Source organism: Ceratina calcarata, unplaced genomic scaffold (genome assembly GCF_001652005.2).
Source record: "Ceratina calcarata isolate Rehan_Ccalc_2016 unplaced genomic scaffold, ASM165200v1 scaffold493.2, whole genome shotgun sequence".
NCBI lineage: Eukaryota > Metazoa > Arthropoda > Insecta > Hymenoptera > Apidae > Ceratina > Ceratina calcarata.
In genome coordinates, this window is record NW_017173655.1 from 305,858 (window position 1) to 319,526 (window position 13,669).

Sequence of the window (13,669 nt, forward strand, 5' to 3'; positions counted from 1 at the left end):
CAATTTTTCTTTACCACTGCAATTTCAGATGATTATTCGCACATAGAGATTTTCGCTCGTTTTTATAATTATTCTTCGTTATAAATATGTATGTATGTACTATAACAGACTATATAGAAATGTGTTGTAAGAGATAAGACATGGTATCAAACTCTGACGGTGATTTTATTCAAAGATTTACACAGCACAAATAGCATAATTATTTTCTATTGTAGCCAGTCTACTTCGAACGTGATCTTCTCCTCGTAGAAATTTTCATTTCTCCAAAAGATCGAGAGTTGTTGAAAGGCGGTAGAAATTTTAAGCGATGTCGAGGAGCGTGTCGAGTACGTTCGACGGAGAGCCAGCTGGATGCAACAGCCGGGACACTCGCGTTGTCCAGCATTGTTGCCTCATTCTCGGTCGCATCTGAACCTTCTCTTCCTCGTGATCGGAGACGTCGATGTTGTCTAAGGGGACGGGACGTAGCGCCCTGGCCAAGATCGGCGACGTCAAAATCGTACTCGAGGAAATACCGTCATTCCAATCCTGACTATACAAGTTTTAACAGAAATAAAAACTCACAAGGGTAATTAATAAGTGGACTGTGAATTCTATGCAAATCCAAATGAAACTTCATTGTTTAAAATGTTTTTTCATGAAATCTGAAGTCTACTGGTAAGGAATTAGGAGATATTACCATGACAGAGGTTCGAAGCTGAGTAAGCTGGACAGCATGGACGAGGTTTTCTCTCGTTTCAACGTGGTCTGCGAGACGGGCGCGTCGAATTGCGACGACGGTGGAGAAAATATCGAACGTATCGTTCGTAATTTCTACTCTGACGCAAATAACCAAAAGAATGATCGGCTGACTCTATCATCGTTTACTATATTACTTGCCTTCTGTCGTAACGAGTTCCCGCGAGCAGGAGTACTCAAACGGTTCACGCTTTCTTTTTGCTTTCGCAACGCTTTCGTCGGCGACGGGACTTCGAAACGCGATTCTTTAGCATATACCTGTGTGCAATGAATGGCACGCGTGTCTATCTAAATATTAATCATGCAAATAGAAGTATACCCAAAGCAGAAAGTGAGATTAATTTCCACGAGCTGATCGATTAAACGACATGAGGTATCGGTTGAATTTTTATACTGGCTATTCGGTTAATCGATTTTCTTTTGCGACGAGCAAACTTAAACGGTCGTTTCCGTAATTTGGGAGAGAACGGGCTAATGAAGAAACTGGTGACGAGCGCGTCTCCTTCCTGTACCTGAAACGCGGTTTCTCCCCAACTGGCGCATCGCTCGTGCCGGGGACAAATTGGATTCTCCTGAGTACTCCTTGACAAGGAGGAATAAGTGTGAGTCATAAGTCGATCGATCTCGATCTATAAATCAATAGTAATCTAAAGATTATTGTATAATTGACTTAAGGATGTATTGGCTATACAGTCAATCCCAAAAGTGTATGTACCTTAGAAAAACGCATTTCCTATAATTAAAAAGAAATGCTTCAAATAAAAGTTGTTTTCCTTATAACTTCGATATTTAACGAGTTACGTATGATTATCTGGCATTTCATTGATGTTGACAAAATCCGACCATCCCAGCGTCGAAACGGCGAACTTTTGGGAAAAAATTTCATTTTTCCTTAATTACTCCTAAACCGTTGAATCTACGGGAAAATTGTATAGGACCTTTCTTGTAGAGGACGACGAGATCTACAATTTCCATATAAAAGTTTTTCGCTAGCATTAATAGTTAACGAGTTATTGACGAAAAACAAAAAAACAGTTTTTTGCAAATTACTCGGAAACTATCAACGCTAGCGAAAAATTTTTACATGGAAATTGTAGATCTCGTCATCCTCTACAAGAAAGATCGTATGCAATTTTCCCGTACGACCAACGGTTTCGGAGTTATTGACCAAAAACGAAAATTTGGAAGAAATTGAAGGGGTACCCCTTGGAAAAATCTCGGAAAAATCGAAAATTTTTTTTTGTTGTTTATTATTAGCAATGTTCTTCTGAAGTCTGATTTCTTTTTAAAAAATGCGTTTCTAAAGTGCATAAACTCTTGGGATTGATTATATAGCCAATACATCCTTAAACGGTTCAACGAACCTTGACACGCTTCGAGTGTTTCCTCGCGCTTGTCTGTACAGTTTTCCTGGGCGATCGTTCGTAGATCGACTCGTGCTTCGACAGCTTCTCAACTTTGGGACACCCGAACAATCCCTTCGATTCTGCTACTTTGATCATAAACAACGAATCGAATTGCATCATCTCCTTTCGTTTTATCACCGTTAGAAAGCATCCTGGATCCATCATATGACCAGTATTCTCCCCGTAGATATCGTCAATGCTGCCCACCTCGAAGAGGTCACTGTCAGGAACCTACCGTTTCATAGGAAATTTCTTAATGCGTCTGCAAACATACTGCGGCGTGGCTATCTTACAGAAATGTTAGAAAGCGACAAGGCAGAATCTTCTCGCAGCTCTTCGTCCCATTTCGTCGACTTCGATTCTTTTGGAAGCTTCCTCTTGAATCCAAATTGGTACAATTTGTATATTTCTATTCTTGTATTATGGAAACCAAGGGCTTACCGGATGCTCGCGATGTTTCTCCATAGCCATCTGGTTCACGGAATCTACTACCGTTCGGACCATGTCCGTCGTCTCCGAAGGTGAAATCGTATGCACCTCGTATATGACGAACTGCACGTTGGGTCTGGTCAGGGCGTATCTCAAAGTGGACATCTGATCCGTTAAAAAATTTCGCCACTGTTCCTGATCGTTGTAATTTTCGTTCCCGTCGCCGTAAGCATTTGTCAACGATTCCAAGAGGTCGATGTCCCCTCCGCGAGCCACCGCCAGGTCGACGATATCTCGTACACCCGTGTAGCTACACGACGGCGCGGCCAATACTACCGTAGCTCTCTCCAATTCGCTGTTCACCGGATACGATACGTATCTAACGAAATTAATGAAAGAGATCAGTGTGAAATATCATCAGACTTTCATGCGAAATATAACTGTTGATAAGACGAGAGAGAAGAGAGAGAGAGAGAGAGAGAGAGTAGGTAGTACTTTTCAGGAAATACGCGACACCGTTGCAACGTGACTCCCAAGTCTTTCAGGTAAGTCTCGTACTCGCAGCAACGATCACCGGCTCCGAACGCCAACAGCTTTCCGGCGTGCTCGATGTCGGCTAAGAGTTCAGCCAGATATCCGGTGTGTCGTGGCGCCAGAGAATGAGTCAAGATGATCGGGCCACGGATGCGACCCACGCGGATCGCCTGTGCCAACGCTGCCGCGCCCAAACACAACGATCTTTCCTACAAAGAAGATACATTTGCATCGTTGCAAAAACAATGATAAGTATAATTTTTCTGATCAACGTCATCGGAGTTAATGATATCCAATCGTTCTTCCATGTGATGCGAATAGGTTTTCGTCTGGTCTACCTACTAAGAACACGAAACGGTGCTGGCGAACGAGATTGGAAACAGCCAGAGTCTCTCGTGCATTCCCATGCAAGTTCACCACTTTCGGGCAAATGGGGTCAAACGCGTACTCCGTCTCCCCGAGCTCCGTCGCTTCGCCGCCCTCGCAGTAGATCAAATTCAATCTCGACATCTCCTTGTGAAACTTTTCCTTGCCACGAAGCTTCTCGGTGTTTATCCATCCGGAAGCAATCGCGGACGGTTCGCCCCAAGTGACACCTTCGATGACTCGCAGAGGAGTCGGTAGCAGCTCGTCTTCCGACACACAATATCTATTGTACTTAGTGGTTACGCTACTGTTTTCTCTATTTAGTGAAACTACCAAAATTCTATCGCGTCGTAGGATGAATATTCACCGAGGTTCAGGGCCGAGCCGCGGATACGTAAACGTGAGATACTGGCGGCGAGGTGCGTTTTCACCTCGAGGAGGGAGTTCTCGATATCCTTCAATCCTGCCGCCTAATAGACGAAATAAGTATAGTCAATGAGAGCTCTAATTTAGTAGACTATTTTTTACTCAAATACGAAGCAGGAAACTTTATTTGTTATAAGGCAAAACTTGCTTTGAACATTTTCTCGCGTTCTTCGCGAGCTGCAATCTCAGACCTCGGTTTTAAGAATTTCCTTCCTTGCATATCATAAAGTAACAACCAAACGATCTTCTCTTGGTCCTTAATCCTGCTATAGCGTCGCCAGAATCCCACATCCTCCAAGGCACGAGAGAACACCTTTTTGTCTGAAGAATATTAATAGTATTCAACGTAATGTAATAATGTTCAATTTCTATTATAAATGCATGAAACAGTCTGTACGTAATATCGTGAGGATTTACATCTGAGAACGTCGTAGACGAGCCCAAACACTCGACGCATCTCAGCTTCATCTGAATACCGTGGAGAAGGAGCTCTCTGGAGTACTTTTGCAGCCAACAAGATATCGTTGGCACGCCAACCCGGTTGGATGTACGCTTCGGTCATCGAACCACCGACACCGATCACGCTGGTCAACGATCCTTCCTTGGACTCCTCGTTTCGATGGTTCGTGGGCTTAGCCCTCAAGCTGTAGTCTTGTCCTCTAGGCTCCCATTCCCAATCGGCCTTTTGCTCTTCCACCTTCGACTTCGCTTCCGTCTCCGTTTCCAGCTTAGCTTCCTCGTCGACTCTTCGATCATATTACTCCTTGTAGAGCATTCTCTCATTTGATATTCGATTAGATTCGCAATCGATCATATCACGAGTCAGCTACTTACTTCTCCATTATTTTCTAGTTCTCATTGCCCAAAACGATCGGAACTTACTATTGAAGGGAGGCCGATTTAATTCGAATTGTTCTAATTTTAATCGCACGTCAGATCAAACCGGAGATTGAACTGATATTTGGTGATAACGAAACGAGACGATATTCGGATCAGTGACGCGATACGGGATAATGTACAGAATGTCTATCATTCAAACGTGGGTAAACTAATTAAATAAGTGCAGGGTCTTTCTTATGTACCTTTTGTTAGCGAGACTATCCTCTTCTCTTTGCAACTCGACCAACCGATAGTACGCTCGAAAACGCCACTCTTCGTTGCTCGGTAATATTAAATCGTCTTCGTCCTCGTTTATTTTATCATTCTTGAACCGAGCACCTTGGATCCAAGTTGCCAATAGGATGCGAAACATCTTAGCATATTCTTCGAATAGACTCTTCTTGCGGATGTTCTTCGACCTCGAGTCGGTACCGTAAACTTTATCTCGCATCTTCGTTAAATAATTTTTACACAGACAGAAATGAATGAGAAACGAGAAGAACGATGCGAAACGCAAGTACGGGCTCTGCTCTGTGATTTTACACCGGGAGCGGTTACTATGATGACAAGAATAAGTCGCAGCGTCGCGTGCTCTGGTAACATCTTCCTCCAAATCACGTTTACAGAAATCGTGATGGAATCGACGACGATAAATCGAGTCTCTTCCCTATCAGTCTCCTAGCTCTTCCGTGCGCTATTCCATTTATTCGCCAGATTCCATTACAATATGCATCGCAGAATTGGAACGAATAACTGGAACGCTGTGCAGCATGTCATAAACGGAACGATAAATGTCCAAACATGACGGACACGATTTTTCAGTCACGGAACCCGGTCAACGTTTCTCGAAAACTGTTCGATTTCTAATCGATAAAAAAAATTTGTGGGGACGGGAATAAATATCAGATGGTTTTAAAAAGTGAAACGATTTATTTCCATTTAAGAATATATAAAATGTATTATTGTATCGATAAAATGTTAAGCTTTAAAAAGGCAGTTCTATCCTCTTCGTTACTCCTGTGAAAACCACTCTTTGGTTAGCGAATTAGTAACATCGATTAACTCATCCGTCGATCATATTTCAATTCGTGCCTTTGTACTTTGTGAACAAGTTGTACAATACTCGTAGCGTCGACTTCAAATCCAGGTTCACGATATCTGTGAACAGAACGTCATTAAATAACCGATTGGATTTTCGTCTGTTCTTAATTCAATAAGTAAAAATAATGCCCACCTTCCGGACGCGCCTTGGGTTTAGGCAAACCGATATCTTGCATGATGTCAAAGGCGAACGAGACGTTGTGCACCTTTTGATCGAGTGTCTTAGGAGTTAGGTGGAAGCTTCCAAGAGGCACGAAGAAACCTTCGAGAAGTCCGAGAAGAAGCGTTAAGAATACACCGTCGTGGAATTGTGTGTCCAGATCCGTCACTTCCAAGTGGACCTTACTTAAATGCTTATTGACGAAAGTAATCAGGGACTGAAATACAATATTATCAGTCGTGCCGCGAATTGTACATAGCCTTTCGTGATTCAAGGATTCTAACATACTCTTTTAACTACAGCTAGTTTATCAGCCGGATGATCGAAGAGAGTATCAAAGGCGTCTCGTTCACAGCGCATTCCCAAATCATCGTACGTCGACGTGATCTCTTCCCGAACCGTCCTGTGTATCAATTGTCCATCCTTTTTACGCACGACTACCATTTGCACGGCTACTCTTTCTGGCAATCTGACGGGCGCGCGGAATTGCCTTGCCAGGCCAACCAGTAGATGTAGAATGGCGACGATATGCTTCGAATGAACCGATTCAACGCTCCACTTGTACGGTGGATAACGGCCTAATACTCGATTTGCAGCCGAAAGCACGACTGCCAATTTCTGCTTCTGACCCTCTTCTGACTGCGTTACTTCCGGTACATCTAATTTCTCTCTGGTCAATTTTTCTACAATTAAAAAACGAACACGTATCATAATTAAACTGTGGACATTCTTCCTTACTGTTGTCACTCACCTAATAGTTTTTGCAATACTTGTCCATCATACAAATCCTCCGCGATATCTTTGACGATAATCCTCTGATCAGCTAATTCGTCGTTGATCCATTCGATCAAGACGAATATAAGCTCCTTGAGCTTGGAATCCTCTAAGGACCTCGGTTCTATTATCGAACGTTCCTCGTTCTCATCCAAGGCATATTCCTCCGGTGGCATTTCTGGATTAGCCGCATATCCTGGTGAATCAATTGCATATTTCCCTTCTTCCTGTACCTCTTGAACTGTACAGGAAAAAATTAAAATCGAAGATCACTTATAAGGAATACTTATTAAAATAATATAAGAATTGTTAATTGCATAGGTATTGTTAACAGTAAATAAAAGCGTGAGGCAACAAACCACTCGTACCATATAAGGTAATGCAATCCGGAGAAGAGAAGCAAGGTTACCACGATGCTACGTTAAATATAATGATGTACCTTCTTTAATACGCTTTTTCCGGCCTAACGTGCCGATCTTATTCCAAAATGTTTCTTCCTTCTCATCCTTTCTCGCGGATATAGGCGGTCGAGGAGATTTCGGTCGAGGAGAGGCCATCGTTTAAATGGAACTACTCTACTGTCTGTCTACTCAGTAAATGTGTCAAACGTCATCTCTTAAAATATAGAATCTCTACAATGTATGCTGCGATAAGTAATAAAGCAATTCACGTAAATTATATAGAATTTAGTTATTTACTCCTCACTCAATTAAATCTATAGTAATAAAAGCATGAATATTTCTAACAATTTTTATTTCATAATAGAGATTACATAATACATGATTGTAACAGAGAGGGAATATACGGATGTGTATGGAAAATTAGTACTTCTACATGGTATTTATAAATTATTTATTGTTTCAAGAAAGATCAAAGAACCCCGGCTCGATGTGAATCAACTCTACGAAATAGAATTGTATAACAAAACCAGAGATGATTGCACGTTGCACATGCGTGATATAAAGTTTGAGAAGCTCGTGCGATAGAAGATCGCTTCTTTTCTCTGTCTAATTTTCCTCGGATCCCCACCTTTACATGCTCACGAACTACTCGTCCATAATATTTGTAAGTCGTAAGGTTCATGAGGTTCACTGGTGGTGCCATACGGTGCGGGGTAGTGTGCGTGTGGAACAATATACTTTACCTTATTTTGCAATAGTTTTAGGTTGAACATTAAATTTTGGCAGCCTATTCCCAGGTCAATTATGTTCCCAACAATTCCGATCGAGTTTTAACGAGGAAAACGATGTGCGACAATATGAATAACAATCCGTTCGCTGGATTGTTTTCGACTATCAACGATGCCGTGTCATTCTCCTCGAAAAATCAGCCAGTTATTAACGAAGGTGACAAGATCGGTCACGTTGCGCAACAGGAGGAGAAAAATGTGGAGGTCGGGAATGTTGAAGGATCCAACGATTCTGGGATTGATAAGGAAGTTAACAATATCCTCGGCGACGTTCTCGGAATAACGTTGCACGGGACGGAGACCAATGAACAGAATCGGAGACTAGTATTCATCAATGTTGATTCGATTGAGCAAGCAGTTTTCGAGCGATTATTATCATCCGATCTCGAATCGAAATTGGTACCTGCCGGAGGCTCTCCCAATGATTCTCATGTAACAGAAAAACAGGTGATCCCTTACTTATTCGAGAGCTACTGCCGTGTACTATCAGAATCTAAACGTCAGAAGACACCTCAGCCCTCGGATGTGCTTAATAAGATAAGGCAGACCATAATACAAAATGCGAGCGTCGCGTTACAAGAGCCAGAATTGTTCGAGGAACAGCAGGTACACACGCGTTTAGATATCCGATACTTAGTCGAAGGAATAAGCTCTAAATTTCTTGCCTTTTTCAGATCTATGAACAATTTATTTCTTTATTCATAGATGATAATGAGCGTGAACTAGAACTTACACTGTTTGTTGACGGCATTGTGTCTGAGTTACAAACAGACAGGAATGATACAGATACGATAACGGCGTGTTTTAAACCTGTTTTGGACATACTTTATAAAGAAGCGGCAGAGAGTAATCTGATTCTCTTTCGCCGATATTGGTTCACTATATTGTATCTGTTCTGTTCGATCCCTCCCTTAGCCAAATTAGTAATTGTTCACAGTACACCGAAAGGCACTATAGGTCAAGCGTACGCGGATACGTTGTTAGGTGCACTGCTTAATTTGAGCTGTTTACCAAAATCGATCAAAGACACATTTTATTTTTTTAAGAATCCCTTCGAAGGAGTAAGTACACGACCATAAGAAGAATAAGAAGGACTAAAATCGATTTCAGTAATATATTTTCGTTAAATTCTTTATCAGTCTTCGTCTACTGTAGAAGGAAGTATTTGGACAGCGTTAGACTCGTTGAACGAGTCGTTGCATAAGGTTTTCCATTTGCTTCTAAGATGCTCTTCGGAAGTCCGTCATTTAACTTTGCAGTGGATAGGCGACTGCCTACACTTGAACGAGAACAGAGGGAAACTTAATGCTCAGAACGACATAGGCTTCAGTTCATTCTCGTGCGTTTCCGATGCTTTGATGTTAAATTTGGGGAACGTATTACTGCGGCTTTGCCAACCGTTTTGTATTAAGCAGAACGAGTCTAAAGTGCCTAAAATTGATCCAACGTACTGTGCCGCGGAGGTATGTTGATTTGTACCCAGAGGATCGAATCGTTTTTTAAAGGATTTAATAAAAAGTACTTCGCTGTTCAGGATCAGAATAATCGAGACGATCAGGACGAACGGCCGGTGGTACATTTAAAGGGGATGTCCTCTGAAACTTGTCTGCTACCGGCGTCGAAATGTCCTAGACCAGTAGCAAAATCATTTGGATTTAGTACAGAGTGCTTCTTTTTAACTCACAGGGCATTAGACCTTGGCTACAGAGTAGTATTAGAGAAACTGCTAAGGTATGGAGTTCTATTTAATTATACATCGTAATAAAATAGTATCGATAATTGCATTTGAAAATTCTAGAACGAACCAAGACTTGGGGAGAATACAAAGAGTGTACCAAGATGCACAGAGCAGCGGTGGATTGCGAGTACTAGACGAAATAATTCACCTGATTGAAAAAGAGATGACCAAGTACGTGTGTTTATGGTTCTCAAAAATATGACGGTAAAGGCGTTCCATAAAAATGTTTTTCGTTCTAGATATCTGTCTCTGCGAGCGAGCCTGCTGGTGCCAGAAATGTTGAAGCTGTTGTCGAAATTTCATGCGACCACAGCATTTTGGTTGGTGCAATTGTACTTGGACGATGTGAACGGCGAACAGAATGATTACATTCCGAAAGAATGTAAAGCGGTTACGTTCCCTTTGCCCGAAACTGCTCCAGATACCTTAAGGTATTTTTTAGCTTGTTTTTGTTAATTATCATTTATCAAACATTTATCAATGTCTTTCTGCAGATGCATTCCCGAGTTCGTAGTAGAAAATACTATTAGATTTTTATATTTATTGCGTCTGAATCCGGATATTTTCGAGGAGCAGGGTCCAGCTTTTCTTACGCCTGTGTTGACGGAGGTGAGTTGACAAAAATGTATATGAATACTAAAGAGAGAGAGAAAGTGGAATTCAACGAAAACGATTGGATGTCAGATCATAGTCTTAATGGAATCTCAACAACGGTTGTACAATCCTCATTTACGTGCGCGTATGGCGGAAGGTCTGGAGAGTCTCTTACCTACGAGCGATGAGACCATGAGCCCCGTAACGTCGAACTTAGGGACATTCCAGAGAGAACAATTGTTCATCAATCATCCGTATAGACAATACGTACGTGACACTCATTTATTAAGTCGAATGCCTTTTTTACTTTCAATTACCCGTTCGTAAATCTGTATCACGTATTGTACGTTTAGATCGTTCCGAATTTACTTAAAGTATTTGTAAGTATCGAAATGACCGGGCAGAGCGTGCAATTCGAACAAAAATTTAATTACCGACGACCGATGTATATTGTTATGGAATACTTGTGGAAATTACCGGAGCATCGTGGTATTTTTGTGTAAGCCAAATTATTTGCAATTAATCACAGTCTGTTATGAATTATATGAAAAAATTGAATCGTTCGCTTTTGTAGTTCTTTAGCCGAAGAAGCCGAAGAAAACATGAGAGACGCTGAACCTCCGTTATTCCTGCGTTTTATAAATCTATTGATGAACGACGCAGTGTTCCTACTCGATGAAGCGCTCTCGAGTATGGCGCAATTGAGACAATTGATTCAAGCGAGGTATCTATATTTTATTATTCTTAAATTCGATAGGTAAAATTAATTAATCGTAATTGGAATCAGGGAAAGCGGAGAATGGAAAAGATTGCCGCAACACGAACGCGATCAACAAGCTCAGGATCTGTTGCATCTTGGAATGATTGCCCGGTTCGACAATGTGTTAGGTAGAAAAACGATTTACACGTTGAAAATGTTGACTACGGAGATAAAATCGATTTTCTGTCATCCAACACTGGTGGATCGCATTGCTTCGATGCTCAATTATTTACTCCTACAGCTGGTTGGACCAAATAAAAAGAATTTGAAGGTAAGGATTTTAAGAATTCGGCCTTTCAATCCGAAGGTCATTAAACATTTGAAATTTTAGGTAAACGATCAAAAGGAATACGCATTCAATCCTGCAAATTTAGTATTGAACATATGCGAGATCTACATCAATCTCAGCCAGAGCAAGTCTTTCGTACGCGCCGTTTCCCAAGACGGTCGTTCATACAGTCCGGAACTTTTTAAACTGGCTGACAACGTTCTCGGTAAATATCTCTTTTCGATTTTGTTTTATAATTTATTTACAATGTGCTTTGCGGCGTGATTGCAGTTCGTATCGGCGGTGTCGGTATACTGAGCGATCTGGATCAATTCGCGAAAAATGTAGAAGCGGCTGCGAGTTACAAAAAGGAAGAAGACGAAATTCTGGTTGACGCTCCCGAGGAATTTCTCGACCCGATCATGTCCACTTTAATGTCAGATCCTGTCATTCTTCCATCGTCTCGTATAACGATCGATCGGCAGACCATTGCAAGGTTAACATCATTTTTTATCGTTGTAATTATCTCTTAACAAACTGTGCTTATATACATCTGTTATTCTAGGCACTTGTTAAGCGATCAGACAGATCCGTTCAATAGATCCCCTCTGACTATGGACATGGTTAAATCGGACGTTCAACTACGATGTAGAATTAAGGAATGGGTTAAACAAAAGAAACAGGAGAGGAAGAAAAATTGTGATTGATTATTAAAGAGCGATTAGTCGATGGATCAGTATGTAAAATCGTCTGAAATCTATCTGTGGATCAATGGCATTGTTTAATACAAATTCTTGTTTAATGACATTCACGGGAAGGTATATACTTTTGTATATGGAAAATCCTCGTAAATTCTACTACATAATTACCGTGCCACATTCTATAGGATTACTGCGTTTTATGCAAAACAAATTGTGTCTTGTAACAGTCTGTGTAATAATGTAAGCATGGAACTAAAACTAAGTTGTTGTTATTGTATAATAGGTGTATAAAGTATTCATTATAAAGTTACTTGTACTTTATTTTAACGAGTTAAATGTAATAAACGGAACAAACAGATTTGGAATAAAGTTACGGTGATATTTATATGCGTCGTCCTTACCGTTCTCATAAAGCATCGGTGAGCTCGTTAAAGTCAGTAACGAACCATGCAGACTGTAGTTTAATGCTATCTCGAATTACGTTCCCTCCGTATCCTATGCGATAAAAGTATTAAAGAAATTGGCAATAAAAAAGTTAATAAGTAAAGCGAACTCAAGTACCTATGAACAAATCAGCTATCGATTTAGTTTCTAAATCGGTCGCCCCGTCTCCGATGTGTACAACAGTTTTAAAACCCTTTTCTTCTTTAAGATACTTAATTACTTTCGCTTTTCCACCACTTTCAGCGGTTGGTTGATTTTCGTCGAATCCGGCATATTCTCCTGTACGCAGATTTATAAGATATTTGAGAAAGCATATTAAACGAATGATACAAATCGAAATGAGATAGTAACCTGTGACGTCGAATTTTAATCTGTTTGCGAAAATGTTATCTGAAGGAATGCCGAGGGAGTCGGCGACCGGCGCGATCAAACGACGAAATCCACCGGATATCAGAAACACTTGTTTCCCACGAGCGAGTAACGATCTCACCAAAGTTCTGCAATTATCTTAATATGTAATACAAGTCGTGCAATATGTAGATCTTTGATCAATTCAAGTGTCGTACTCGATTCCGGGAGAAAGTCTCAATGGGCAAGAGACGAGGAACTGTTCGAGCTGCGTGAGAGTTGGCTTTATGATGTTCAATCTTTCCGTCAAAGATTGCCGGAAGGATACAGCCCCTTGCATCGCTCTATTTGTTCTAAAATGTTTCGTCCGATTGAAGGAGACTATTTAAATGAATGAGAACGAGGCAACTTACAGAGCGACGACATCCTCCTCTTTCCCACAGAATTTCGCGAGTTCGTCGATTCCTTCTTCTTGTATCACCGTCGAGTCAACGTCGAACGTAACAGCATCTGCGTTTTTCCATATGAATCGTGAATCGTCTAGATCTGCCATTTACTTTTATCCTTTATAAACCCGCGTACGCTCAGATGCAACAAGTGGCGCACTGTAATTAATATCTACTTGTCGAAACAAATAAATAATAATCGAGATTCTCAGTTCGTTTTCTTCTTAAGAATTATAATGTTACAAGTATCTCCACGTGCAGAATCTCACTGATAAGCTCGGTGATATGAAAAATTGTACGCACGATCATTATTTATTACGAAATATAACGAACGATCAGAGGAATATGTATTATTTGTATATATTTCA

The 13,669-nt window shown here is 40.9% G+C and overlaps 4 protein-coding genes across 5 annotated transcripts; 1 reads left to right on the forward strand and 3 right to left on the reverse strand.

Moving 5' to 3' along the window:
• Window positions 1-221: 221 nt before the first annotated feature.
• On the reverse strand, window positions 222-5,597 carry LOC108628042 (uncharacterized). Its single transcript, XM_018029699.2, has 13 exons — window positions 4,982-5,597; window positions 4,317-4,645; window positions 4,048-4,220; window positions 3,841-3,943; window positions 3,450-3,739; window positions 3,069-3,316; window positions 2,586-2,952; window positions 2,438-2,521; window positions 2,103-2,375; window positions 1,223-1,367; window positions 880-950; window positions 680-813; window positions 222-532 (listed from the first exon to the last, which is right to left on the reverse strand). The coding sequence occupies exons 1-13, from the start codon at window positions 5,227-5,229 to the stop codon at window positions 301-303; spliced, it is 2,697 nt and encodes an 898-aa protein (XP_017885188.1). The 5' UTR covers window positions 5,230-5,597; the 3' UTR covers window positions 222-300.
• Window positions 5,598-5,688: 91 nt separating this feature from the next.
• On the reverse strand, window positions 5,689-7,474 carry parvin (beta-parvin). Of its 2 annotated transcripts, none has more exons than XM_018029704.2 (5): window positions 7,253-7,474; window positions 6,791-7,054; window positions 6,328-6,722; window positions 6,013-6,256; window positions 5,689-5,936 (listed from the first exon to the last, which is right to left on the reverse strand). In XM_018029704.2, the coding sequence occupies exons 1-5, from the start codon at window positions 7,368-7,370 to the stop codon at window positions 5,860-5,862; spliced, it is 1,098 nt and encodes a 365-aa protein (XP_017885193.1). In that variant the 5' UTR covers window positions 7,371-7,474; the 3' UTR covers window positions 5,689-5,859. The 2 variants fall into 2 exon arrangements, with proteins under 2 accessions (XP_017885193.1, XP_017885194.1); XM_018029705.2 differs by having other exon boundaries at window positions 7,182-7,273.
• Window positions 7,475-7,640: 166 nt separating this feature from the next.
• Window positions 7,641-12,448, forward strand: Ube4A (Ubiquitination factor E4A). The gene is made up of 15 exons (XM_018029759.2): window positions 7,641-7,878; window positions 7,973-8,608; window positions 8,677-9,063; window positions 9,142-9,465; window positions 9,537-9,733; window positions 9,801-9,911; window positions 9,980-10,171; window positions 10,235-10,349; window positions 10,425-10,601; window positions 10,688-10,833; window positions 10,909-11,058; window positions 11,122-11,365; window positions 11,426-11,588; window positions 11,654-11,858; window positions 11,928-12,448. The coding sequence occupies exons 2-15, from the start codon at window positions 8,060-8,062 to the stop codon at window positions 12,067-12,069; spliced, it is 3,102 nt and encodes a 1,033-aa protein (XP_017885248.1). The 5' UTR covers window positions 7,641-7,878; window positions 7,973-8,059; the 3' UTR covers window positions 12,070-12,448.
• aay (phosphoserine phosphatase) lies at window positions 12,366-13,632 on the reverse strand. Its single transcript, XM_018029760.2, has 5 exons — window positions 13,269-13,632; window positions 13,074-13,208; window positions 12,859-13,004; window positions 12,625-12,786; window positions 12,366-12,558 (listed from the first exon to the last, which is right to left on the reverse strand). Exons 1-5 carry the CDS (start codon window positions 13,406-13,408, stop codon window positions 12,470-12,472), a joined length of 672 nt encoding a protein of 223 aa, XP_017885249.1. The 5' UTR covers window positions 13,409-13,632; the 3' UTR covers window positions 12,366-12,469.
• Between the last annotated feature and the right edge of the window lie 37 nt (window positions 13,633-13,669).